Source organism: Bombus bifarius, unplaced genomic scaffold, assembly GCF_011952205.1.
Source record: "Bombus bifarius isolate JDL3187 unplaced genomic scaffold, Bbif_JDL3187 scf7180000007966, whole genome shotgun sequence".
In the NCBI taxonomy this organism is placed as follows: domain Eukaryota; kingdom Metazoa; phylum Arthropoda; class Insecta; order Hymenoptera; family Apidae; genus Bombus; species Bombus bifarius.
The window spans coordinates 2683583-2710939 of record NW_022884352.1 but is presented as its reverse complement, the minus strand read 5'-3'; the positions used below and the strand labels follow the sequence as shown (position 1 = coordinate 2710939).

The window sequence follows — 27357 nt, the reverse complement described above, 5'->3', positions numbered from 1 at the left end:
CGAAGCTTAGTAGTTGACGCACGCCATAGACGATCGACGAGAGCGTCGAACAATCGTCGATGTAAATTTAAAAGCAACTTTACATACCTTCGTAGACTCTAAGCTGCGCCTCGGCTGACACGGCGTCCCCGACTCCGTTCTCCGCTAGACACTCGTACAGGGTGTTGTCGCGAACCGGCCTGACAGGTTCGATCCGCAATAAGGCTCCGTTTTCATAGTTGTGCACCAGGTACCGTGACTGGGATTCTACGGAATAACGCGAAACATCGGGGTGAACGATCGTTAGGATTGGCCACGAGGTCGATCGGCTCGACCGATTTCCAGCCGAGTCTTCTCGATCTCGCGTATGGCACGGCCGTGTTCGTACAACGAAAGAAACGACTTTTCTAAATCTCGAGGCTCGTGCACACACATTCGTCGTGTCTACGATTTACACTCGCAGGTCGAGTAATTTAATAACTTCGTGCGCGCGATCAAATCGAATCTGCGATCAAATCGTATTAATTTCAAGTTTCTTTCTTTATACGTTGCACAGCGAGTAAAATGCCAAGGCCGCGACGCGAATCTTGCGAGCAGGCAGCCGATCGCTAACAACGAGGGGAAATAAAAAGGGTAAGAAGAACGCGAAGGACGAAGGTTGTTAGAAGAGTCGATCACCAGGATGGAAACGAGGCGAAGCAAATGAGACAGAAAGGTATCCGTGGGCGGTCGATCGGTTCGATTCGTGCTGGCTCCTCGCGCGCGTTTCACGCGATCACCACCAACTTTGTTACGCGTCGTTATCTCCGTTTCGCTGGATTAGCGAATTTCGGAGCCGCGAACCAGCTCGAAATCGAGAACAATCGACGAGCCGAGGATAAAAGCGTCTATTCTCCGTTAACCGGCGCGATTTTTCGCGGCGTTGCAAATTTCCAACGGTTAGTTGGACCGCGCACTCTTCCTCGACAGGATCCGGGGATCCGATTCCTATTCCGATTTCTATTCGTCCGACTGGTGGTAACGAGCGACGCGCCAAGCCAAACTCGGTCTTCGGACTCTCGTTGCGCATAAACGATCCAGCTAATATTGCCAGCGAAATCTTACGATTCGTAAGCTACCGTCTCGTTACCGATAAACGTTGTTCAGCGATAGCGACAAGTAGCGACGATAAATAGAAGATACGCGATCAATCGCGAGTTACCTGGTCATCCTATTTGGCAAAGATTATGAAATTGTAAGAAAGAAGTCTGCTATTAGTTGGTGGATTGTTGTTTAAGATTGCTTCAATTTATATATCTATAGGATATATTCTATGTAGTCACAGTCTTACGCGACAAGATTGCCCGAACCGGAAATCAGTTTGGCAAATCCAAAGGGCGCGCGAGGCTTTCTGCTTGAAAGAAGCGACGTCTATTTCAGTTAGTACCTCGAGTTGTACGCTGGAAGATTCGGCAATCCGGTCGGTCTCTGGAAACTCTGGATGTAACGAAGAGTCCGGCTGCAGTGGCACACCGGTCGGCAACAGCCGGTGTTTCCGGAAACCGAGCGAGCGCGAAATTTAGTTAAAAAGAAAAGGGCGGGAATGTCGTCGAGTCTACGTGACGCGACGTATCGGAAGAGAACAACGTCGCTGGCAAGATGATACGAACGGAAAAGAAAACAAAAGCGGAAACGAAAAATACAGTACGAAATCGTGAGATAGTTACGAAAGAGAAACCGGATTTGCACGCGGAACCGGAACCGGAGACCGAAAAAAGCCACGAGGCGATAGACTCGATATCGTCGATACGATTACCATCTCTGGCGTTTAGATGGTCCGCGGAAAAGCAACGCGGTCGGTAGACGAGAAACGACTTCTCGAAACTTTGAAAAACTAGCAGACGACCAAACGAAAACGCGAATACTTACGGGAAACTCTCTTTCCGTTTTTCCGCCAGTGGATCTGGGGTGGCGGCGCACCTTCTGCCGTGCAGTAGAAGCTCGCTATCCCTCCTGCCTTCACCTGCTGCGATTGTGGCCTCACCAGGATCGTCGGCGGACCTGCGAGCACAAGATCGAGGCAAGCCTTTGATTAGAGTCGAGTAGTCCCTTCGGGCTGTTTCGATGCCCACCGTTGCTGCCCGAGTTAACATGCCGAACGCAGATAGAGAGGTTCCGCCGTATCGTGGAACGTCTTTGAAAGAATTCGCCGGTCGTCAGGCAAGACTGGGCGAATTATCGAAGGGTCGAAGATTATACGTAGTTTTCGACCGATCGAAGGAAAAGAGAGGATCGATACCGGATCGGATTAGATCGCATTTACGATCAGCGGATCGCATCGGTTCGTGACAGATCAAACTTTTCGTTCGGACGCGCCGTTCGACGAGAGACATACGTATGAAAAGCGAAAAGGAAAAAAGACAAAATATGAGAGAGAGAAAAAAGAAGTGGAAAAAAAGAAGAAAAAAAAAGAACGTTATTCCGGGCATTCGTAGAATCGATAGGATGAAAACTCGTGTAAACTCGATAAACGAAATTTGCTATCGCAGGAAATCGAGCGGCGCCCGAATCGAGCGGACAAATAGCGTGAACGCGTCGCGTGTCGTCCCGAAACACGCGGCTCAGAATTAGCGGGTTTAACACGTGAATGGAAATTTCGAGCCGGCTCGACACGCTTTTACCCGGCGATAAAGAGACGGTCGTTTCAAGATGGATGGATACGGTTGCGCGCCTCTTCTTTGTTCGTTGCTGGCAGTTTCTCCCGGCCCAGCCTTCGCTGTAACAACGACGCGCCGTCCCGCTGGAAACAGAAGGACCAGACCAAGAGGCGTGCTATCTGGAGCGAGACTACCGGCCAAGTATTAAATTGGTCTCGAAACTTTGCGATCGCACGGATCGTTTATGGCCACTCTTCCATGGATTGCCGCGCCGGTCCCTAACGGAAACGTTTCGACTTTTTCGATCTCCCGATTGCCCCTGAATCTTCGCTCTCAAAACAAATTGCAGCAAACGAACGAATCGCCCGAGACGGACCGGACGAAAGTCTGTCTGGATGCTCGAAAGGACGTTCTTGATTGCTGCACGATTCTTCGCCACGATGCGTCTGTCTGTATCGACGAACGGTTTGCGATTGCTGCCAAACGCACGACGCACCTGGAAGAACATTCGACGAAGCGGTAAATACGCGCACAGCGATTTAACTGACACGATGATCTGACGAAAAAGCGGTGATCTCTGCGCGTAGCGAATGCGTTGACACGTACAGTCTGCGTCGCGCGATTCACGATCGATCGTTGATGGTCTCGTAACCGGCGACGTATCCACGACCGAATCGAATCTGACCGAATCGGATCGAAACGAATCGAATCGAATCGAGTCGAGTCGAATCGAATCGAATCGAATCGAATCGAATCGAATCGAATCGGATCGAATCGAATCGCATCGCATCGAATCGAGTCCAATCGAATTGAAACGCGACGAGCTTGCCGCATGCGGCGAAAAAAATGTCCTCGCGCGATCGCAAAATGAAAGATTATCGTGGAAAAGGGGAAACGATGTCGAGAGGGCATGGCCGGCTGGTTGAACAGAGAAGGCAAAAGCTTCGGATGGCTCGAAAATTCGTACCGTCGACGAACGAGAACACGAACGCGTTAATCTATCGGCTCTGCGATGAAAACTGCGAGGCAGGGATATGTGCGATGCAATTTAAGGTAAATATTATTCCATCGGCGAACCGTCGATAATTTTTGATCGAATCGCTCGTTCCAGATTATTGCTATCCACTCGGGTCGCATTGTGGCCGAACACGTGACGATTATCATAACGAAATAGTTGGAAGCTGGTGCATTAATCGAGCGCAATCCCGGCCGTGCGCGACGATCGATCGATTTTTAAATATTCCGACCGCTTTTGGCTACGATTCCGAACGAATTTCATAAAGTTTCGGCGAGAACAACGTTGTACAAAATGCTAGAAAAAAATCTCCACCGAATTCGAGGAAAGCCCGTTTTACGCGTACGACGAGTTGCACGAGAAATCTCTCTCCGAAAGAAGAGAAAGAAATTTCCAAAGATCAGGCTGATTTTGAAAAATGATTTTAACCATTCGACCGACCGAGATGGTTTCCAAGCCTTTTCATAGATGCAACTTCCCTCGACTACAATTCAGATAGCTAGATGTATATTTATTTAGAACGGGTTGCAGAGCGCATCAAAAGCACCTGCCGCGCCCACGGTTGCCCAATGATAATTTATGATCGACCATGAAAGAGTCGCGCGATAAACAACCGCAAACCGGGATTCTGCGCCAAAATGCCGAGCCGCTGATCTTTCTTCGAAACCGACGTACGTAGACCGAGAGATCGGGTCTCGTTGAATATCGAAGGGACCGAGTGGACGCGATTTCGATGCAGCCACTGTACACGGCGAGAGAACACGCAGCGACTACTTCGCGAGCAATTGAATCCAACTCGCGGAACGCGTAGTTTACAAATTACAACGATGCTGAATTGCGTTTCGTCCGAAGGATCAACGACGAGCGCGTTCGTTAAAGCCTCGGCTGCATTACGGATAACAAGACCCGAACGAGAGAAACAAGTTTCCGACTTTCCGCCATCAAAAGCGATCGTTCGCTCGTTTTCATTAAATCCCGGCGAGTTGGCGAGAGGGAAGAGTTGAGAAACGCGGTCGAAAAGTGGAAAACACAGGGGAATTCGGAAAGCCACAGAGGATGGTCGTGTACAGATCGCCCGGAGAAAGGAACGCGGTAGGGGCGGGGGGATTTGGTAATTGCGTTTCGTTAATTCTCGCGCGACCGACATGCAAGAAATTACATCGTGAGCTTTGTACGAGTAACGTCGTTGATGGCGTTAACATCTCGCCAGGGACCAGCAGCGTTCTTCGAGCGGCCAAGGGTAGAGGAAAATCTGGCAAAAATTTCGGACGCGTGTCCAAAGAAAAGTCGGAGAAACTGACGAGATTAAACGCCGGTGGAAGGAATGGCGGTCGACTTTGCAACGGAGAATCCTATCCTGTTTGCTCTCCGAGAGCAGAAAGTAGCGACGGAGCGGTGGACGTTGGGCGATCGTACGAAGGCGACGAAGAAATCGAGCTTCTCTCGCGAATTCGTTCGAAAGAGCGCGGCTGGTGCGAATCGAGCGTTCGCCACGGCCGAAAATCAGGATAAAGATCGGTCGGTTATTTCTGCCAAAAGTTCGTAATAACGAAGGATCGCGGGACGCGATCGTGGTCCGTGTAAAAACGGTCCAAGTCGTATCTCATGCTTAAAGTTTATACCGGTTTGGCAGGAGGATCTCGGAGCGGAGAAACGAGGAGCGGCGAGGCGAGGAGAGGCGAGGCGTGGCGAGGGAAGGCGGAGGCTGGAGAAAAAGTTTCGCTCGCGGAGCGCTCGCCTCTATTACGCTTTATAGCCTGCCGCGACGTAATTGAAAAAGTAGCCGATAACGGAGCAATCTGCATGAGATTTGAATAAAATTACGCGTTACCTACTGCCGAACGTATTACGGAATCGATCGGTGCATCGGTCTTTGTGTGCCATCGAGCCTCGTCGCGCGGATTTTCGGCCGCGCGACGAAAATTCGTCGGCCATGGATTCGATCCGTCGACTCGCGATTAATTGGCGATTAATTGGCGATTAATTGGCGAAAATTTGTAAACGCTCGGCAGGTACCGGATCGAGTCTGTCTCGTGGAAAAGAAAGGCGAAGGACCATCGAGATTGCGCGGGTCGGTCATCGTTTCGAGCGGTCTGCGATCAAGTTGGAACTGGTACGAGGCGGAAGCTTGAAAACGCGTGGAAATCGTTCGTGTCGCTGACGTGATTCGTCGATGATCTCGTTGAGCCTCGAGTGCCAAGTGGATGCAAGTGGATGCAGCGGTAGGTGCAAGCCAGGCCGATGTAGGCGTACGCGCGGACTCTGTTCGACGCATGCAGCATCATCGGTGCCATTTTGCTCGGGCATCGATTGTAAACAGGAGAGTTTATGCGCCAACGATGGTGGATTCCCATCGCTGAACGATGACGCTCGTTGGCAGGGAAAAGGAGCGACGAGATGGAGAAGGAGAGAGAATGGAAGCCGATGGTGGTTGCGGTCGTAGCGGCGGAACGACGGTGGCGATGACGTCGGTGGCGGCGGTAACGCGAGAGGGGCGAGGCTGCATCAACGTCGAGTGTACATTACTCGAGCACGGGTTTATCGCAAATAATTGCGCGGACCTTATTCGCATTTTAGCGTATCGAAATCGCGGGTCGGTGTTGCAGGCGATCGAGACCCGTGGGTCGGGTGCAGGGCAAATATTAATTTAAATGGGTTTTCAACCCCTCTATCCGTGGCACGGTGTTCGCGTATCAACGAGGGAACAGTCCAGCTTCGGTTTCCGGAAATCTTCTCCGCGTTTTCTACTCGTTTGTACGAGCACAATGCGCCAACAATGGAGAATAGAATCCCGCGTGGATTAAATAATGAAAATTTTCCGCCGTTCTCCGGCCAACCGTGAAATTGAATTTATATGCCGGAGGACCGTCATTGGCGTTTAAGTATTATTGCCCGCTACGCCGTTACCTTCCTTCTCGATCTTTTCCAACGCAATAGGTTTCGCGCGTCGCCTCTATAATTTCTGTTCGATCGCAATCGTCGTGACACGCGACACGGCGCAACCGGACGGAGAAGGAATAGAAAAACGAAAAATGGAAAAATATTCGGTCAGCTTCTGACAACCGAGAAGAACCAACTCGATTATAGGAATAAATGAATTTAACTTGTCAAAATGTAGCGTCAATTGGCCGACGAAAAAGGAAAACGTGACATACTAGCGGTGTTTTTAACCCAAAGCGAATGCACCTCCGAATAGTTGACCCCGTCCGTTTTCGTTTTCGAGACACGGGTCAACGGCGAACGAGAGCATCGTAACTCGTTCGATGAAATTTTAATACCGTTTTCCGAGTGGACGTGTCTATTCGTGGCGCGACAAAACGGGACCATAATGATTTTTTTTTGGGGGCGAAAACAGCTAAACCGCTGTGGTTGCCGAGAATCCTTGAAACTTGAAAGCGAACATCGTTTTTCCACGAAATTCAAACGGATAGGCTCGATCTTGCCGCGGCTGGTCGGATACGGCCGAATATGAAATTGCAAGATTTCAATTCGGGATTGCGGCTAGCGGCCGCGTTTAATTGAATTCCGGGATTTTTAACGGGAACGTTGGATAGAGGGGTGGCGCGACCGCGACTTTACGCCGCTGGAAAAATTGCAATTTATTCCTTTGGAATTAAAGCGTCCATTACTTCGTAACTTCGTCTCGTCGTTTGCCGCTGTCCTCGTCGTTCGTTCGCCGCGTCTGACCCTTACGGACCTATTCTACTGTTTCGAGCGCGAGCTGCCAGGCAGTTAGCCACCGACACAAACGCGTCTGCACGTTCCATTCTCCTCTCGCGCTCGTCGCGTCGTTGCTCTTTCTTTCGCGATAAAGTTACGGCTGTGAAAAGAGCGACCGGCGCCTCTCCGGGCAGTCGCGATTTGTCGGTTGCGGATTATCCGTTTCTCGCGTTTCTTTAACGAGATAAGTAACGCAAAACCGACGAGCGTCGCGAACAAAGAGCGAAAAAACAATTCTCCCGTCGTCGGCATACGATACGAAAGAGAACTCGTTACTCCTCTTCCATTTTCCGTCCCCGCCTCTCCTCCCTCCGTTCTCCGTTCTTTTTACTTTCACGAAAACAACGTTCCAATCGATCGTTCGCTTTCGATTCCGTTTTCTCACGCGTCTCCTCCGCCGTGGAAAGCTTAGACGCGAGGGACGAGCTTGGATGACCGCAACGACGCGTCAACGACGCCTGTATCCGAAAGTGTGCCGAAGGAGCGAAAGGAAGGAGGAGCATAGATGCATCCGAGAGAATAGCACGAGATTCGGTGTCGATACGTATGCAAAGCGATTGCGTTTTAACCAACTTCTCGCCAGGAATTTCCATTAGTCTAGGAAGTCCAAGCGGCTCAGGGACAATGGCGAGGATGCGCGGCGGATTTCGGTGAACCGAGCGGTATGGCTGGTTGTTTCGACGAGATCGGCCCGCCGAACGATTTCGAATCAACGCGTCTGGTAGGGCGGATAATTCAATTTGAATATGCATGCGTACCGTGGCACAAACCTCGAAAATCCACGGGCTGCGATGTTCTCAGTCGTTCCGCCGATGATTTACGCGCGGCGTTCGGCTACCGTTGGTCGTGTAACACGGGGCGAAGATCCCGCGAACGTCGTTACGTTTCAGCCTGGAATTTGCATCGATCGAGAGCAAACTCACGAGCGTTTTCTTTACGAGCGAGTCGATACCGATGCCCTGTAACGGGCGGCTGTCGGAGGCGGAGTCCAGGCGACTGGCTTCGGATCTATCTGGCACTTAAGAGAGTCTCCACGGTTCTATAACGGTGGGCGCAACGCGACGAGAAACGCCGTAGGGCCTGCGCTAAATTTATGCAAATGCATGCCGGCAATATTCTAAATAAGTAGCGTCGTCTTCGAGATATCTCGGTGCCCTGTGTCGCTTGTAAATTTGGCCGAACGTACGAACCAACGACTAATCACGGAAGAACGTCGTCGTCGTCGTCGTCGTCGTCGTCGTCGTCGTCGTCGTCGTCGTCGTCGGTGTACGAAACGACAACGCGACGTTGTATTCCCCGTGGCAACGGTCCAAAAGGATGGGGGTAACCGCGGGACGACGACATCCAGCAAAGTCTGAAATGCCGAACGAAAGGGAGAATGCCCCCTTGGCTAGCCCGATTTGCCTGCCTTTGAAATTTTTATTTCGAGAAACGAAATAGCGTTTGAACGGCGGAAGCGCGCACCGCGCGGCAGGAGACATATCCGGAGAGCACTTTCGTATCTCGTTTTCAGTCGAGTCGGCTTAGTCTGGCCGAACGCTGCCGGCGCTGTACCCCGTAACTGGCTTTTAACGCTAATAGTGCTTTCAGACCCATTTAAAAGAGCATTTACGAAACGGAGAAGAACGCGCCAGTTTAGTACGTTGCAGGCTCGCGACCTTTCTGGTCTGCTCGCGATACTTGAAAAATTAAATCCTCCAGAGGCTGAGTTTACTTTTAGCCACCGTCTAGAGTTTTTAATTCCAGCTGCCGCGGAATTCAGGCGGTCGCGCGAGCCTAAGAACAAAAAGATTCCTCGGCTTTCGATTCGCGCGTCGTTAGTACGTGGTTGGTGTTGGTCTGACGCGCGACGGTCGCTGTACGTCACCGGACGATCGCGAAAGTTTAGAATCTAGAAGGAATAAAAGGGTGGCCGAGTGGAAACGGTCGATTCGATCAGCGTCGTCTGTTCGTCGGATCCGACAGGAAACTGCCTGCAGGTTTTTCAGCGCAGCCAGTTCACACACTGACGGCACGTACCAGCATATATTAGAAAGTCTCGGGTGGTGTGCTGGCAGCCGGCAGCAGGTGACACACCACCGCTCTAATCGGTAGGCAACGTTTTAACGCGGTTAATTGCGCTTCAATTAGCCGGCCGTGGCAGCGCGACTTTCTTGCTGGCGGTTCGCGCGGCCAGAAGTTTCGCAATCGTCGGTTCGCGCGGTGCAATTAGCCAGCGAGTCGTCCCGTGCATTAAGAAGAGCCGTAAAAACCGCGCGAAGATGTACCGAGGAAAATTACGCGAAGATAAAGTCCAAGTTATACCGTCGTTAAAGAGTGACGGCACTGGAGCGGCGGCGTGCTCGATTCTTACATCTCCGCCTACTTTCTCCGATACCTTCTCGTTGTACAAATTATACGACGAGACAGTTTTCGTGACCTTAATGCGTTCGTCGCGCGCGGTATTTTCGCGCGGAGAATAACGTCGCGAGGCGCACCGAACTCTACCGAATCGATACGTCTATACATATAATATACATAGACACACACAGACAGAGATAGGGAAACAGAGAGAGAGAGAGAGAGAGAGAGAGAGAGAGAGAGACAGAGAGAGAGAGAGAGAGAAAGAGAGAGAGAGAGAGAAAGAGAGAGAGAGAAAGAAAGAGAGAAGAAAATTTATCGCTTGCGCCTCGTTAAGAGGCTGGAGCAGGTCGCGCCGAGGGAAAGAGACGGAAACGAGAACGCGATTCGAAAGGAAAAACCTGTCTCTCGAAATTCGATTTCGGGCCAGCCTCTCTTCGACGATATCGACCGGCCGGTTCGAAGGACGGTTGGCGAATAAATCACGGAATCAATTCCGATACGTAGTCGGTGCCGCCATAAATAAAATCCGCTAGATATCGTAGATCGGCGGCTGGTATCTGAAAGAGGAGCGGGGGAAACAAATGACAGCGCATAAGCGGGCAGAAACATTCGAAAGTTGGTCCGTGCCACCACGCTCGACACGGGTTGTGCGCGCGGAATTTGAAATGCAAAGCGTGTAGCAGACCTGGCCGATAAGAGCCTCGGACCCGCTGCAAAAATACACATTAGCGGATTTGAAATTTAGATCGGTGCCGGTCATCCAAGCGAAATTGAGTACCGGCCCTCGAAAACAGGCCGATTTACGGCGGTTTGCCGCGGCTCTAACGAGGCCCTTGAAACGCAAGGAAACATAGACCGGCGTGGCCGTGCGAACCAAACTTCTTCAGACGTCGCCCAGACGTTCTTTTCTTTTTCCCTCCTCTTTTTTCCCCTTTCTTCTCCTTCCTTTTATTCCACTTTGCACGCTCCGTTCCTGCTCTTTTCCTTCTTCGAACCTTCGATAAATTTCGCCGCGGAGTTACGCTCGTGCAATTCGCGTCCTCGGTCACCGGCGAAACTTTGCAGCGCGCTTAGTTTGCACGCCGCTCGTACTTACTTGTCATGTATGTGATGTACTGCGAGTCGCTGATGTTTCCTGAAAGAAGCTCGTTGAGTCGAGTCGTCCATCGTTACGGAGAACGCTTCGTGCACCTCGAAACGTTCCGTTCGTTACAATCGCGTTTCTGCGCGAGTACTGCTGCGATCTTTCGATTCTCAACGAGTCACGATATCGTTGCGCGTACGGCGATATTATTCGGGATTCGACCAACGAAACGCGATCGGCTGTCGATTCTCCGGTCTCGCGCTATCCTACGATCTGTTTGCGCTACGTTCTACGCGGCAGAGATATTTCTGCGCGTGTGAAGGAGACGACGCGTGGACCGGGTTCTTCGGGCGAGTCGAGTATCGCGGAAGCTCTTGCAGGAGCGCGAAACCGCGTGGAAATTGCGTGCGCGTCCGCCTCTCGTATTCGTTGGCTCGTAAAACGTTTGAAAGATTGTCCGCCGCCTCGATGTTTTCACGTTAAATATTTATTATTCGCTCTGGTATTCTTCTCTTACTTTTCTCTCGTCTCGGTTTCTATTCTTTATCACGCTGAAACGTACGAACCGCTAATTGCACGGACCTCGTGCAAAGCGATTTCTTTGTACCGCCGCTAGCGACATAACTCCGAATCCAACGGTTCGAAAATTTCTTTTTCTTCGGACGTTAAATATCTAAATAAATTTCAACGACTGCCTTTCGTTGGAATACCACGCGAGGTTAAAGGCCAGATTTCCTATAAAAATCAGCTAACCGGTAAGTCTAACGGGGATGTTCCAATTATCGTAATCTCACTTATTTTACGCATTCCTTGTCATAATGTTATCGAATATCACACGACGTTTTCATAAATCTTAAGTGGGCTTTTCTGCTTCTACAATATCTACTAGTTGTCCGAAAAGTGTCTTTCCTACGCAAACGTGCTTTTCACGACAGTGCACCTTCATAGAAATATGAAACCAAGTCCGTGAAACGTTTATCTCGACAGAACAGAATAGATCGTAAGTAATTCGATGAAACAGTATAAAATAAAATACGTTGTGCGTCTATCGTTTCCTCGTAAAACGAAAGAAACTTTTCGGACGACCTAATATCTACAGCTTACAGTATGGTTACGTTTATCGACATTTGAAACGATTACCTGGAACCTCTGCGTACAAACAGCTTATCCCACTGAAGCTCTCTTATTCGAGAAACTACGGTCATCATTTTTGTATACGATGTTCTTTAACCAACCATCCTACGTATATCGTTTACATAATTCTGCGGCGAAACAACAACCTCGGAAGCGCTCTTTGTTGAAATAAGAGATAGAAACCCTTGAATACTGATACCGTTTTAATCAAACGCACGCGTCCATGTACGTTTGTAGGGAAAATCCCATGCGTATAGGCGCCGTTCGTATGAAACGTTATCACGACGCGTGTCGACGCGTCGCGGAAAGTGTAAATTAACTTTGAGAAACAACCTCTCCGATGACTCGTCGCGTAATAACGCAGAAGCGATACCGTTCTACCTGCTCTATCTCTCGCACGGTGCGAGCATTCTTTTTCCCTCGCGGAGTACGCGCAACGCCCTTAACCGTCCCGATCTTTCTCTCCTGACGTCGAGCTATTAGTTAAATGTTTCACCGATTTTTTTCTCCCGCTCGAGATAGGGCAGCTCCTCGATAATTCTTAGATCGAGGCCGGCGTACTTTTGACATTTTTCATCCAGAGCAGCCACCCATGCGTCTTCCCGTCTTTGAAATATTCTGCAATCTCGATAATGTTCCACGCACCAGCCTGTCCCTTGATTCAATCCTCGTTCGCCGAATACGGCGTCCATCGCGATCGCTCATTTTTAAAATCGTGAACGTCGGTCCGACGAATATTCGAATATTTTCGCTGCAAGAAAGTAGCAATTGGAAGCTTCCCTGGTAAAAAGTCAATGGCATTTTTGCCGACTAAACGTGAACGATATTAGCACGTAATACGTAATTTTAGCTAATTACCGGCCGTTTCGTTCGACATATTAATTATGAAAGAAGGGTATACTATTCGTAGTATGTTTTGTCGATTATTGGAATTTGATTCTCATTTTTGTGTTTCGCGTAACAGAGATTCGCGCAACACTTGGATACCGCGTACGTACCGGCAATACTCGTACACATTTTCCGATTGGTTTCAAATTTTCCCAATTTAATCGCGATAGTTGCGTCTCGTTGCAGGCCTGATGAAATTTCAAAATCATCTCTATGATACACGCGATAGATACTGGTACGCGAGTACACTGTTCGAGGGTTAAATCGAAAGGAAACGTTTCTCGCTGCGATAGAAAATTAGATCTGTGACAGGAGTGGCGGAAAGAAAAAGTCAAACGATCGGCCGTGGATATTTAAATGGGTCCGGCGTGGTGTGTCGGCGTCATTACCGCGAAAGCACGTCGGCATCGTAGCTAGCGATCCGCACATAGCTGACCTATATACCGGAGGCGGGACGAGCGTGCCAAAGAGAGAGATTCGTATCGCGGTCACGATTGCGCGCGCGGACGCGGGTTACTTTCACGAGAGCAAACGATCGTACACCGGAGCCCCTCTGTTACGCGAACAACAATTCGCTTCGTTTGCCAGCGACCAACGTGTGTATACGTACGTACGAGCGTACGTACGTTCGGCCGTATTTATTTTTCATCGAAACCTACCGACGCGACGCGACGCGACGCGCGACGCCGCACGACACGACGCGACACGGCGCGACACGGCGCGGCGCGCGCCTGTATCGAATTTGACACCGCCAAAACGGTTGCTCTCGAATTTTTTCATTTTTCAACGTTTTCCCCTCGATCCATCCGCGCGTTCGCCTAGATAGCCCGAGTGAATCGAATATGAAATTCTGGTGGAAATTTGGCGCGACGTTCGCGACAGAGAGACGGATCGATCGGGGTCAAAGGTTGATTAAATGATGCCGCGATCGATATGAATACTCTGGAAATAAACGCATACGTATTTAATCGAGGCACTGAAAAAGGATCCGGCTGGATGGCCGGCTCGGGCAAGCACGCTCGTTTCCACCGATACGGAATAATTCACGAGAAACTGGTAACGCAGCTACGTTACGATTCGTCGGGGTATTCGTGGCAATAATTAACGGCGCTCTCGAGCAGAGCGTAAATAAAAGTTTGGGAAACGCGAGGGATCGATGGACGCGCGGGAATGGGGTTGAGGGAAAGTCTGATGTAATTTTTATTACCGTCCATTTCGCGTTATATTCCTTCTTTATCGATGCGTCGACCTATCCAACAGCGGCTATAGATATATGCAGCATATTCCGATTCCGTGGAAATTGGCCGTACAGACGAAACGATGTTCGTACGTAAGGGGTCGGGATACCGAGGGATAAATATCGTGGGAAAAATTAAAAAGCTGCGGCGCGGCCACGCTGTTTCACGGAAAGAAACGAGTTCGATTAAATTTCGACGTGGCGTAGGTGGAAAATAAACGACAGGACAGCAGGAAAAGAGGCGAATCGATGGCCCCGACCCGGATTAATTTTGTGGAATCGCGAGCGTGAGCCCGAAATCACGTTTAACGTTCGAGCGTTCGGACGTAGGATTGCGGATGGACGCGGTCAAGAGGATGGGTCTCTCAGGGGATTCGTGATGTACGACGTTGGCGTGGTCGGGCAGAGACACGAGCTACCCGGCTAGCTACACCAGCACGAATTCGTGACTTTGCGGCACTAATTCGAAGCGAAAACCTTTAAGCGTTTCGAGATGGCCCGGCCGCACCGCTCTCTTTATTTCAAACGACGTTACGATAAACGCGTCTCTGAGGTATATCTCGAAGAAATAACGACTACTTTCGCGCAGATTTGGCGAGAAAGGCTTGTGCGAGATGCCTCGATCCTCGGCTCTCGCACCCTTCCAACCAAAGTTTTCACGATTGCTCCGAAATCGTCCCATTGTGAATATAATGGGCATACCTTCCGAGTGTGACCGACCGATTGGAATCGAGTCGTCTCGAAAACCAAGTCCACGATCGGCGGGAGGAAGGGGCCGAGATTTCAATTGTCCACGCCCGCCACTGTCGTCGTCGGCAGTTCCGTACCTCCAATAGCCTATGTGGTGTCTATACCGGCCGCTAAGAGGGTGGAATTGATTAAATAATTGGCCTCTTGGATCGGGGGCTAGTTTCTGGAATGAATACGCTGGCTCTTGGCCAAGGCTCGTTCCAGCTGTCGAGGATCGGGAGGTGGAAGACGGCCGCAAGGGGTTGAAAACCACTCCTTTGCACCAAGTACCCCGCGCGCGATCATCACGGGAACACCGCTACTACGTGGCTCGATAAAGACAAAGAGAGCACCTTGAAAGGGGTCGGTGAAAGGGGTAATAGGTAGACGACGAAAAGGAGATGACGAGTCTTCCTGTCTAGCTGCGTGCTCCGGGACATTCAGCGCCTCTGGCACGCTACTACAGGCAGAATATTTTTTACGGTCGCGTTCATTTACACGCGTTTACTTCGCTGCGACCGTGTCGATCGACGCATCTTCGACCGTTCTCGCTTTACGATCTACGACGATAATTACTTTCCATTGATGGAACATTGCGGCGATAAGAACGCAAAAGTCGATTAGTTTCGGGAATGGCGTGGACAGCGGGTGGTGCAATGGCCGACGTTCGAGCCGTTTGTATCGTAACGAGACGAGATACGCGATTTATATTTCGATCAAACTCCGCGCGGCCATGTTACGCGATACGTACACTGCCATTCATGAATATCGTGGACGCTTGCAACGTTTAATACAATAATTAATTAAATTGAGACGAACCCTGAAAAGTCATCGGGGATCGATCAACGAAAGGGGCTTCGTAATTATTATCCCATTTCTAGGCGTAAATCTGAATAGAATCTCGTAATTAATCAAACCAGATGTTTTTCTTATCTACGCCTCTTCCTCTCAATCGTTTACATCGTTAGATTTGCCGGTGCGCTTATTACTCTTCGGTTCCACGTACTTTGTAAATGATTTCACGATTGACATTCAAACATTCGCAAACACTCGTTGAATCTTCTAACCGATCGATTTAAAATTTTGTCACGATGTTTAAAGCAAATTGGTTTCCACGTCTATACACGTACAATCGTTCGTTCGTTACTATCGTGCATAATTCTTGCAACTTTCCACAGCTTTTTCTGTATTCTGGATCGTCGTATCGCACGAATACGTAATCGCGGTTGATTAATCGCTTCTCTGATAATCTGTGTCAATTATTGCGTTTCCTGCGAGACCGGCAGGTGTCCTAATATTTACGAACGAGAGTGTATACGTAAGTTTTTCAAACAGTAGCCAATCTACCACTCACCGCTTACGTAAGCTACTTGCACTCGCATTTTATACATCGCCGTGCTTTTTCCCCCCTTTGTTCCTTCTTTTTTTCTTCTACTTCTTCTACTACTACTACTTCTTCTTCTTCTTCTTCTTCTTACACGCGAATCAGAATCTCGATCGGAAAAACGGATAGCGAAAATGCGACCCAGTAAAACAAGAGTCGGTAATTTTATTGCAGTTGGCGCGGCGATTCGGTCAGCCAGCCGTTAACACTCACGACGCGTTAAAGACCTCGAGACTTCGCGTGATAGCCCTTCGAGAAACTCGTTTCAGGTGATAGGAAGCATGCGATTAAAGCGACTGTTGGCTGTGTTGCTGTACTAATTAGAGTCTGGTTTCCATGACGCGTTGCACCGCTCGAGTTCGATGCCGATGTACGAACAACTTGAATCGGATTCGCGAAACCATCCAACGGGTTACGTTCGCGAGACCAAAGTCGATCGACTTTGCTAAATCGCTCTCCTACGATTTTTCATCCACTACGCTCCCTTTTCACCTTTTGTCCAACAACCTGACGATTGAATCGACCGCGATGGAAAAACACGACAAGTACGTTTTCCTTGATTTACGGATTTTTACCTCGTTTTACGATACGATAATACGGCGTCCTTTTGGATAAATCACGATCCACTGATTTCCCTCTTTCCCCTGGAACAACCTGTCGGCGCAATTACCATTATCGACACCGTAGGGTATTTCGAGGAGGAGTTAATCGATTCGATAGACGATGCCGCGTACCTGGACGCGCGATAAGGGGTAGCTAGTGGAACGAGGCTTCTAGAACTAGGACCATTTCGATGCCGATCACGAGGAAGCAGCTAAGGGCGGCGGGGGGGGAGAAGGGGGTCGAGGCGAGGTAAAGCGGTTTCGGAGGGTCTTCAGATAATAGACATAAATATTCGCCGGGTTTTTCGGATTTATATTTCGCGCGTATCAGCCATCTCATTTGCATGGAGAATTTACTGTGCGCGACGCACCCCTTGCCAGCGTTTTCGGACCGCTTGCACGTACGTGAGAGAGCACACGCGGATGCCGGTGATCGCGGCAGGGCTGCCTAGTCAAACTCGGTAACAAAAGGAAGGAGAGCGAGAGAGGGAAAGAGAAAAAAGCAGACGGAATGAGAAATGGAGGAAAAACGAAGGGCAACGTTCAGAAGATATAGCCGGTCGATATAACTCCTGGCTAAGCTGCGCGCTATTGAAAAATGATATTCTAGTCCCGCGAATGAAATATTATCGCTTCCTATTCCGTCGCGCGATCTTCCCGTGAATAGCCCGTTCGTTCGCCGTCTACGAGGATACTCGAATCGTTCGTGACCGATCGACTGGAATTCGTCTCTCTCCAAAGTCAAAGACAATTAATGACACGGAGTGCGCCATCGCGCTCATTCTTTTTTCCCTCTTGGCGAGATCTCTGTGATCTCGTCGAACCAACCGCGATCAGTCTGCAAAAGGTGGACCGCACGGACAGAGGATCGAGATTTGAAACAGACCGAAATCACGATCCTTTCTCTGGTCCGAGGAAAAAGCGGTAAAATATCGCTCGGTCGAGCATGCTTTTTACTCGGTTGCCAAACCGAGAGAAAAAAAAGGAAGAGAGAAAGAGAGGGAAAAAGGAGGAGAAAAGAGGCAGAATGAAAAGGATAATAATTGATAAGCGCGTGCGTCGTCGGATACAATTTTCGTGGTTTCCCACGGGTACGATAGCGAGATTGGTATTTGGAGGCGAATCGCGGAGACTGCTTGGCATCAAAGTCGGTAAGAAGTTTTCCCGTGGAAGAAGAGATTATCGGAGAATCGCGAGCACGATCAGCGGGGACGAGCAGCGGCGGCGTAAACGATTTCGACGAAATATCGATCATACGGACAGGTATACGGATTCGGAGAGCAGAACGCGCTCGAATAGGTGGAATCGTTCGAGTAATTCCCTTTTACGGTTCTATCGGCCCGTTCCATGGCCGGGTAACGTTCGAGGTGCACGGCGAAAGAGAAACATAAGCGGTAAGAAAAGAGAGCCACCAAACGAGCTGAATCGGAGGAAAAGAAATTCGCGAGGAAGCCAAGGAAACAGTCACGGATAGGCATCCCGCGACTGCAACTGCAGCTGCAAAAACTGTTCGGAATTTTTACTCCAGTTTTATGATTTAAATCGCACACTCCGCGATATTCTGCGATTCCGCTCGACTCCCTCCGGCGCAGGCAGCCCCGAACGTGGCAGGTAAAAGAGTCACAATCGAGTCAGCAGTTGATTTTACGCTTTATTTTTACGGTTCTACGCGCGGTGTACACCGTGCCGCGATCTTCCACGGTAGTTTTCATTTCCGTACGCTTGTCTCCTTTATTTCGCCGGATCTTATCGTCGCGAGGTGGCATTCAACGGGCCGGGTCCGCCACGTATCGTCAACCGATCGTCAGCGATTCCAACGAAACGAAACAGTCAGGCCCAGCCCCGGCTCCTCTCGTCTCTCGCCACACGACACTCGCTTGTAACGGCGACTGCGCGCGACAACGTTCGAACCATTTCTCCTGCTATGTCGCAAAATGCGCTCGATGACGATACGTGTGCATTTCGGTTGGCTCGCGGTGAACCGCGCGCTATGATCAGGACGGCGTAATAACGAGAAAGCATAAATTGACAATTTGTCTCGGAGTATTGGTTCGCCCGGCTACCAGCCAGGTCAAACGAAATAATTGGTACTCCCTATCGAGTCAAGTACTACCCTTCCCTCCTCCTCTACCCGTTGCCTTCGCCATCGTCTCTCCTGCTCCTGCGTCTGCATCCGCCGCACTTCCGAAATTCCCGGTCGTTGCAGCGGACGCGAGAAATTATTAGCCGACGTTTTGCCGTGTCTAGATTTGCCCTAGAGACTCTTAGCAGCGTGGAGCGGAGTCGATACCGATGCACGGCAACCACGGTATTCGACGATCGATTCTACGGACATTGCAGAAACCGTGCATAAATCCTAGGCGGTCCTAGGCGGAAGAGAAGCGCGCGCGTCTAACACGATCGTTGAAAATTATCGCATCGCCGATAAAGAGCGAGATTTTCGAATCGACGCAATCGATGCACCGGCGGCGGAACGAGAGCAATTTTCCTCGAAATCCAGAAATACGCGGCAGTTTTGCAGCTGCCGGCGACGACTCTTCGACGTCCTATTTATATATATACCACGCTTCAAGAACGGCCGCCGCTAGTTATACGCTCAATTCGGTACGAATGAGCCCCAACGGAGGAATAGTCATAAACCTTTCGCTGGAAATTCAAACGCGACCCGGCTTTCCGAACAATTTGCTTCGAGCTCGCGAGGCCACGCGATGCCATCTCCCGATTTGATTCACGGACGGGCGGCCAACGGTGCTGCCGATCGCATACGACGACGACGCGACACGCCTCTCGCAACGGATAGCAAAGATTCCCTTTCAGAGACAAGCTCGAACGCGACAACCGAAATATTAGAACCGACGGAGACGCCAAAGTACGCAGAGAGGAACGTGTTGCAACGGCGCACGATCCAGCGAGCGAGATAAAACGTGGCCGGAGCACTGCGCGCAGACAAACTGGCAGATACGAATCTTCGTGTGCAAAGTCGAAAAACGTCGGACAGCGCGGCCAACTTTCTACCATCGAAAACCGTAGAAACTTGGCTGAAACGACTCAATACCTTTTACCAGGCAGGAAAATACTCGCCAGTGCTGTTTTCCAAGCGTACAGGGAGGAAGACGCCGGAGCTATACTCACGGAGCTATTAGCTTAATAATTCGCGTGCCCGTCGTTCTTTGGGCTCTGGACGGCGGTCTACCGACGAGGGTACACCTGGAATCAAGCCGTGGCAATCTCGAAGAGAAGGTGGTCGTAGAGCCTAAGCAGGGCAGAGGTTACGAAGAAAGGCAGGTGTTCCTCGAACACGCACAGACCACGCAAGCCTCGCATTTTTCAAACGAGCCCTCGGCGTCGAAAAAATTCTACCGTGCCACTCTGCTACTTTCCCAGTGAACCGAACACACGCAGTCGCCAAGGATATACACGCTGTATGCTTTTAAATCGCGTAGCAAGCGTGCGTGGCGAACGCTCGAAAAACGCAAGGGCTGTTTCAACTTCCATCCTCCTATCGATCACGCGCATTAGCACCCTGCGAGGTGCTGCGAGGTGTACATACCGTAAGACGCGAAAGCTTCCACGGGGTTGGAGGAGGATCGCGGGCCGATGTTCGGCGCAGCATCGCCAGCCAAATATTCTTGGTCGCGGGTCATAAATTCGAACGGCGAGAAAGGTTAAAAGTAGTTGGAATCGAAGAGGCTCCTGCGCGCAAAGCTCGACCTTAATGTCCGCGAAACGCGGGTAATAACGCGGAAGGCGGATTTTTCACAGTGACTTGTCAGGGTTTATACCGAGGCAAGAAGAGAGAGAAAGAGAGAGAGAGAGAGAGAGAGAGAGGTTTTATTTGCGTTTGTTCCTCAGCTGCGATTTGCACGAGGAACGACGCTCTTGTAGCGATATTGCGGCGCGAGGAGGATTAGGAAATGAAACGCGTCGAAGGGGAGTAACCCGCCGGATGTTCTTGTCTTATTCCTGGCGCCGAGTATCTCGAAGCAAGGCGGTTCGTGGAAAATTAGACGCGGCGGCGCGTTATCTCGAGAAGCCGAGCGGCCGGGCTAACTCTTCCGCGAAGGTAAACGATAGACGATTAGGAGTTTCCCTCTCGTTCTCGATACCAAGGGAAACGAATCGTTGGCCCCTCGGAGCAGAGTGGCCCTCGAGTGTCATCGTAGCTTTTAATTAAGCTTCACTTGCCCGTGCAAACTTTGTTGTTGGACGCCGGGGCGTAGACTCCTCCGGGACAGGGTCAGGTAATTCAGTCTGAACGGACGGACAGCAACGAGAAGTTTATATTGGTAGACTAGCGGGAGACGCGTTCGCTCTATTATTATGTTTCGTATTTCTCGTTCGTACCACTCGTTGTATGCGTTTCACATGGACCAGTTCTGGCGAACTTGACGAAAAAGAATCACGGGCGCGAAAGCCCCGTGCGCTGCACGTCTCAATTAATTCCGTTTGAAAAACGATGGTCGAAAGAAAGTGCGGCGTTCGAGCGGAAAGCGGGTCAGCTTTAATTGCGACCAACCAACAGTTTGTTCTTAAAACGGCTTCCTGTGCCGTTGGTTATTTCAGTTCAGCTGAGAAATCCACGACTCTTGGCGTTCCGGTGCGCCGCTGCGGCGTTGTTTTTGCCAAAAGTAAGCCACCGTCCGACAGGATCAGCCTTTATTTTCTTTGGGAACTCGGCGAAGCTTATCTCGTTCCCAAGTGTTTCGCCGCATTAACGACTAATCCTTCGAAAATAATTACGCCAAGAACCGCTTTCCTCCACGATTTTCCCTGTGGAGTTTGGCTCCGCCGGCATGCCCGCACGATCGCCCATCGTTCCACTGGAATCGTCCGAAACTGTCGATGCTCGCACGTATCCGAAATCGCTCGCGACATCGCCTTCGCGAACAACGATCCTCGATGGCCAAAGAATTGTCCAACTCGAAGCGCGCCACGTCGCGCCCGACCAGCCAGTAAGCTGTTCTACTTGACACGGTGAGTGTACTTGGGGCGCCTCTGTCGGAATCGATCGGGAAACTTTCTGTTAAAAATTTAACGAATCCGGGATGGGACCAAAGTTAAAGTTAGCCTCGAGTGCAACAATTTGTCCACTTTTTAATGGAAATGTCCCAAAATCGGTACGGATTCTTCCCGCTTCTTGCCATATTCCGTCGAATCCGCTCCTTTACGCACGCTGGTTGGTTAACCGCGGAATAATATTGGTTAACCACCCAAGTGTTGATATCCCGCAGCGCATCGTGTCCAAATTCTCGTTTATTGTCTGCCAATAATCGTTTGTACAGCGTTCGCTGGCGAATCGAGGGCACGGAGACTCGAAGTTACGGTATTTGCGCTGGCGGAAGGCGGAGGACGAAGGACGAAGGAGGGCGGAAGTGTAGAGAGGTCGTAGATTTCGATGCGGCAACGATGGGCCATCGTGGACGTGGCGAGGAGAGCGTCTGGCAAGTTTTTCCCATAAATACCGATTATTAAATGTGGCGACTGGTCGCGGTGCGGTGACCAGGGAACGCGAGGCAAGGCTGTTGGCTGTGGTCTCGAGAAATGGTCGACCAGTCGACGATACATAGTCGGCTGGCAGCGAGGGTGGACAGAACGAGCAGAGCGAACAGAACACGGGAAACGCGAAGAGCTAGCACACGACCAGAGGAGAGGAGGGGGACGAGTCGCAGGGTCGTGTTCGAGGCTGGCTTTAATACAGGTACAATGCCAGTGGCGTAGGCTTTATGATGACGAAGAGCACCTGGGGGACCGAGAACCCTGCAATTTCCTCGCTGCCTCGACCCGTCGCACCTGTACCGCTCTCGCTATACACCGACGCTCTATGCATGCACACCCTCCCTCTCCTCCGCCTTCCATTCGAACCGGGCCACACCGCGGTTGCAAGGGACCAATTTGTATTCGGACGTGGAATCGCGGTGATGCGTCTTCGATAATCTCTTTGGGAATTAGCCAGCGGCTACTCGAGGAATATCCACCGGCTGTGTGCGGTTCGATAAACGGACCGGACGATGCGTCACAGACGATGCTCTTCTGCTTAAACTCCAAGAGTTACAACATTGCCGTGGAAGCGGTTTTTCAAGGGACGTTGCCATCGATGTCGCGACGCAACGTTCGTACGCGTACAAAACCGCACGAGCTGCTACGTCCGCGGTGTGGCGATAACGGCGATCGAGAGAAACGCTGTAACGCACGTGGACCCACGTGCGCGACTTTCAACGGGGTTGACGTCCGTTTCCGACGAATCTAAAGGCTTTTAATGCTAAAAGCGATTGAAATTACTTTGTATTAAGGAAACCCACAACCGAATTCTATCCGTACGCGTATAAAATTGCCGAACTTCAAAACCAATTTTCTCTTAAACTGCCGAAGCAATTTCAATTCAATTTTCACTGAGTGGTCCGCCAATAGCGCTAAATAAATTCAATACGCCACATTTTTATAAATATTCTATGGAAATGTTAAACAACGTTTGATAAATAGTTTGAAAGGACAAACGATCATTTTTTTGCGATTTATTTCCGACTCGAGCTATTCGTTTGTTTTGTCGATTAATTCGAATTAGTCGAATTAATCTGAATATTCAGGTTCCGGTGATATTCGAGCAGCAGGAAATTCGATACGCTTCGACGTTCGTTTACTTGCGCGATGCAGCGATACGCAACGAACGGATACCGAAGCTTCAACCATCTCGAACGGCTTCTTCTATTCTTCTACCTTTTTCCATCGGACGTTGCTGCGTAAGCGAAGCGGCCGTTGAACGCGCGCGAGCAACCGTAGACGATGCTATCGCTTTCTCGACTCGTTCGTAGATTCTCGATAAGACCAGTTTCCTCTTGCAGGAAACACGAGTCTCGTTAGGAAACGCCATCGTCCCCGTCTGACTTTCTACGTGTTCATGACCATCGACGGCGAAGAAGGATGCGCGTTGAAAAGCGAATCGTTGAACCAGCCGGAAAGCGGAAATAGCCGGAGCAGCGACGTGGAAACGACGGAAGAAAGATTCAAACGATCGTGGGAAAGAAAGGAAAGCCGACGGGATCGACGCGGCAAGGGGAAGGTTCGCGCTGGCTTGCATATTCCAGCGGATCGTTAAACCAGAAAAACTTTTAATCGTTTCGACAACGACTCGGCTCGCTTTTCCTTATATTTGCGTTGTACCCAAGCTACCTCGCGATTCCTCGGAGACCCGTTGAAAAAGAAACTCGAGGGAACGAGGCCAACGATATTATCTCGTGGATCCTGTCTGAACGTCCGAGTTGTATCGTTCTCCGTTTTGAATCGGCGTTATGAACGAACCAGCGCTGAAAGGATTAACGTTCGTCTATAGATGGCGATCTATTTGTCGACTCGCGGTTGCAACGGAGAACCAGCACGCGTCGATCCCTGTACGATGCTGCGTCGTCGCTGTGGCATGTTTCGTATCCGTGTGGGAGGCGAAAAGAAGCAAATACTCGGTGAAAGAGGGGAGGAGAGAGGGGAGAGAGAAAGTCTAGGAAAGGAGCCAGAGAGCGAAGCATTACAAGATTTCCCGACCCTCTGTGCGGCCGTGTATATTTGTACGCGCGCGCAAACTTTATGTACACTCGTCGAAAGCGAGCACGGATGTGGCCCACGGGACCGCGAGGGAGCGGCCGGAGAAGAAAAACAGAGTATAAAGAAGCGTACGAAAGAAACCACTGTCGACGCGGAAGAGGTGGTGGAGCGAGCGCGAATTCCTGGGAAACACGGAAAAGTTGGTAATTAAAGCGCGTGGAAGACCGAGGGGAAGGGAGAGACGGTGGACCAGCGAGAGGAACGGAGAAAGGGTGAAAACCGGGCATGGGCGAGCGAAAGACCAGGAGAACCCGCCCAGGAAAATGCATGGAAATGTATTCCCGGGAGCAAAAGCGCGCCGAGGGTGAAACCAAGAGGCGAGGAGAGGCCGACAGGGAAACCGAGAAGCAGAGAGCGAGAGGCAGGATGGGAGGACCGAGGCAGGCCAACGAGGAACACGAAGAAGGAGGAAGACGGTGGCGATGAAAAAAGGAGGGATGACAGAAACTGCGACCAGGGTGTTGGAGATATTATAAGGGTTGAAAAGCCGACGCCACCCTGTCACCGAGAAATTATACCCGATTCTTCCAACTAGCCTTGCCCGAAGCCGCTGCCGTTTTCTATTCCTGTCAGAATGCGTCGACACGCTCGACCTCAAGATGCAGCGATTTCTCCTTCGCTTTCTACCGTCTCCCTTTTGCTTCCGACCGGTTTATTCGAGTTATCGCGGCTTCCTCTACGACGCCACCATATCTTCTTTCCTATAATTTCCCTTTACCTCCAGTTCCTTTCATTATCGCTGCGAGAGCGGTTTTACGCGATTACCATTGTGAAACTTCCTCAAATTAAAATGCCTTCTGCGGATAAAAGATAATAGATCGTTTACAATGCACTTTGTTTCAGCTTGATAACTCGATTAGCTGTTGGCAATCAGACGAGAGTTGGTTCTTTGCAGGCTCGCGTTGACGGACATACGTTCGCGGTCGTGCAACCAACCACACCCTTTCGTTTGCCGTTTCTCAAGCTCGCTTCATCGCCCAGCTAATTTCTCCTTTTGTCCCTCGCACGTTTCGCGGGGCTCCGCTCTACTTTCTCTTTCGTACGATTCGAATCAGCACGTTCGAGGTTCGAACCTTTCGAGAGGGTTGAATTTGGCATTGTCACGCGGAATAATTTCCTCGTCCGACCTTCGACGTTTTACGGTTTAACGTCGTGTCCCGAACAGCCAGGCTGTCACAAAAATTTCGTCGCAAGTTTGTCGGAAGCGTGGCCGCGCGTTGACAAAACAAAATTCAACGCGACTCGCTGCGAGGAATTTAGAATGACAGTGGTTTGTGCTGGCCGCCCGACCACACGCCAGGGTATTTCGCAGGCCTCGTTGAATCGGAATTCGTATGAAAATCGAGAGGGTTAACATTCGCGTCAAGAACGGAACGAAATCAAACGATTCATAACACGTTGCCACGAGCACGCGTGCCGCTAACAGTTTCGGTAGTTGCAACGCCATTCACTGGTCGATTCGAGGCATTTTAGGGCCGGTTAACTTTCTTCCCAATCCGGATCACGAACCGACTTCCGCCGGCTAATCCTGCGAGAACAACGAGAAGAGATTCGGCAACGAGGCAAAGTAATGGGCCCCAGTTAGAGTTTCCGTTGCACGCACCGTCCGGCAAGTTGGAGAAGAGTGTACGGTAAATTGGCAAAGTACCAGGTACTCGGTTCGTCGTATTTCGCGACGAGTCATCGTCGAATCGGCGAAAAAATTCGTAGAAAAATTCGCAATCCGTTGCTTCCGGAATCAAATGTGGAATATTCCTGGTTCGGTAAAGGCGTAGGTTGCAGTCTAACCACGAGTCTGTTAACGCGGAGATCGCGGCGAAAGGGTCAGAAGTCCTGGAACCATCGCCCCGAGTCCTTCTCCGTAATCTTCGTCGAAACGACCTGTATCGATATTCGTCTCGTTCTCGGAAACTGCAAGCAGGTCTGCTCACATTCGACGAATTCGTCGAGGCATGAGCGGCCGTTTAGCGGCGAATGCAAACAGCCGATGCGTGGGATCCCTCGGCTGCTACGTCTGCTCGTTCCTCGACGCGCTGACCCGAGTGTATCGACATCGAGGTTACACGGAACCACATGCCAGTGCGGTCTCTCTTTGTGTGTACTAGTGGCGGTAGTAGTATAGCCCGGCACGCTCTATACTCGGCGAACTTAATTTCCCCAATTTCGACCGCGCTTCGTCGACCACACGATGCAATTTATACCGAGCAATCCCTTCCACCGTGTAGCAGGGTAATATCTCCGGAGGTCGTGCGCGACGATTTAGGGAGTTTGGACCTATCGAACTGTAGCTGCACCGACGTCGCGAGAAGAAAACAACCCTTCTTGCCTCCTAAGGTTTTCCCCTAAATTAACCACACTACGATCCATTAAAATTCCCTTCAATACGAGGTCGCAGAATCGCACGAACTTGTCGGACGCGCTTCCTACTAAATCTCTTCGTCGAAAGATACACGTGGAAAATTTCCTCGTTGCGAATCCAGGTATCGCTGGGAATTCAGATCGCACTCGTTAGCGATGCTTGCAGCCTGCAGCTCGATCTTTCGATCCGTCTCGCCAGTTTTCTACCTATTACGCGTTCGCTCGCATAATCAGCACTTTCTTATCCTTCGTCCAGTGTCACGATATTGCGCTCGGATCGCGACGGCGAAGGGTCGGCGAGTTTAGGGGGTTTCCATGAAGGAAATTTCGAAATTTCTCGGAGCTCCTACGTGGCCAGATCGACTGGACTGACAAGCCTTATCGGTGGAATCCAAAGGCAGGGATCTGGTCGGTAAACAAGCCCGACGTTCGTTCGGATCTGATTACGGGTTTACGGAGAAAGTAATACACCTAACGAGGCGAAGCACGTAATTACGCAATGGCGTGTTAGGAAAGTATAGCCTTCGGCGCGGTCATTCGGTCGCGTTCGTTCCTTACGTGACGGTTTCTTTTGCTTCGCGTCGATTCTCCTATCGTCGAACGCGGTCGCCGCTCGACGAGCTGAACGAAAACGAGACGCGCGCTGCTGCAACGA

The 27357-nt window shown here is 50.5% G+C and overlaps 1 protein-coding gene across 17 annotated transcripts in view; it reads right to left on the bottom strand.

Moving 5' to 3' along the window:
- LOC117205436 (tyrosine-protein phosphatase Lar) overlaps positions 1-27357 on the bottom strand; it is a 278404-nt gene that overhangs the window by 95453 nt on the left and 155594 nt on the right. For 15 of the 17 annotated variants that reach the window (XM_033443835.1, XM_033443923.1, XM_033443844.1 and 12 more), the window contains 3 exons: positions 10790-10828; positions 1888-2019; positions 88-246 (listed from right to left, as the gene is read on the bottom strand). In XM_033443835.1, the coding sequence (XP_033299726.1) occupies positions 88-246; positions 1888-2019; positions 10790-10828 (330 nt within the window). The remainder of the gene's footprint in view (positions 1-87; positions 247-1887; positions 2020-10789; positions 10829-27357) is intronic. The other 2 variants (XM_033443887.1, XM_033443895.1) reach the window with 1 other exon arrangement.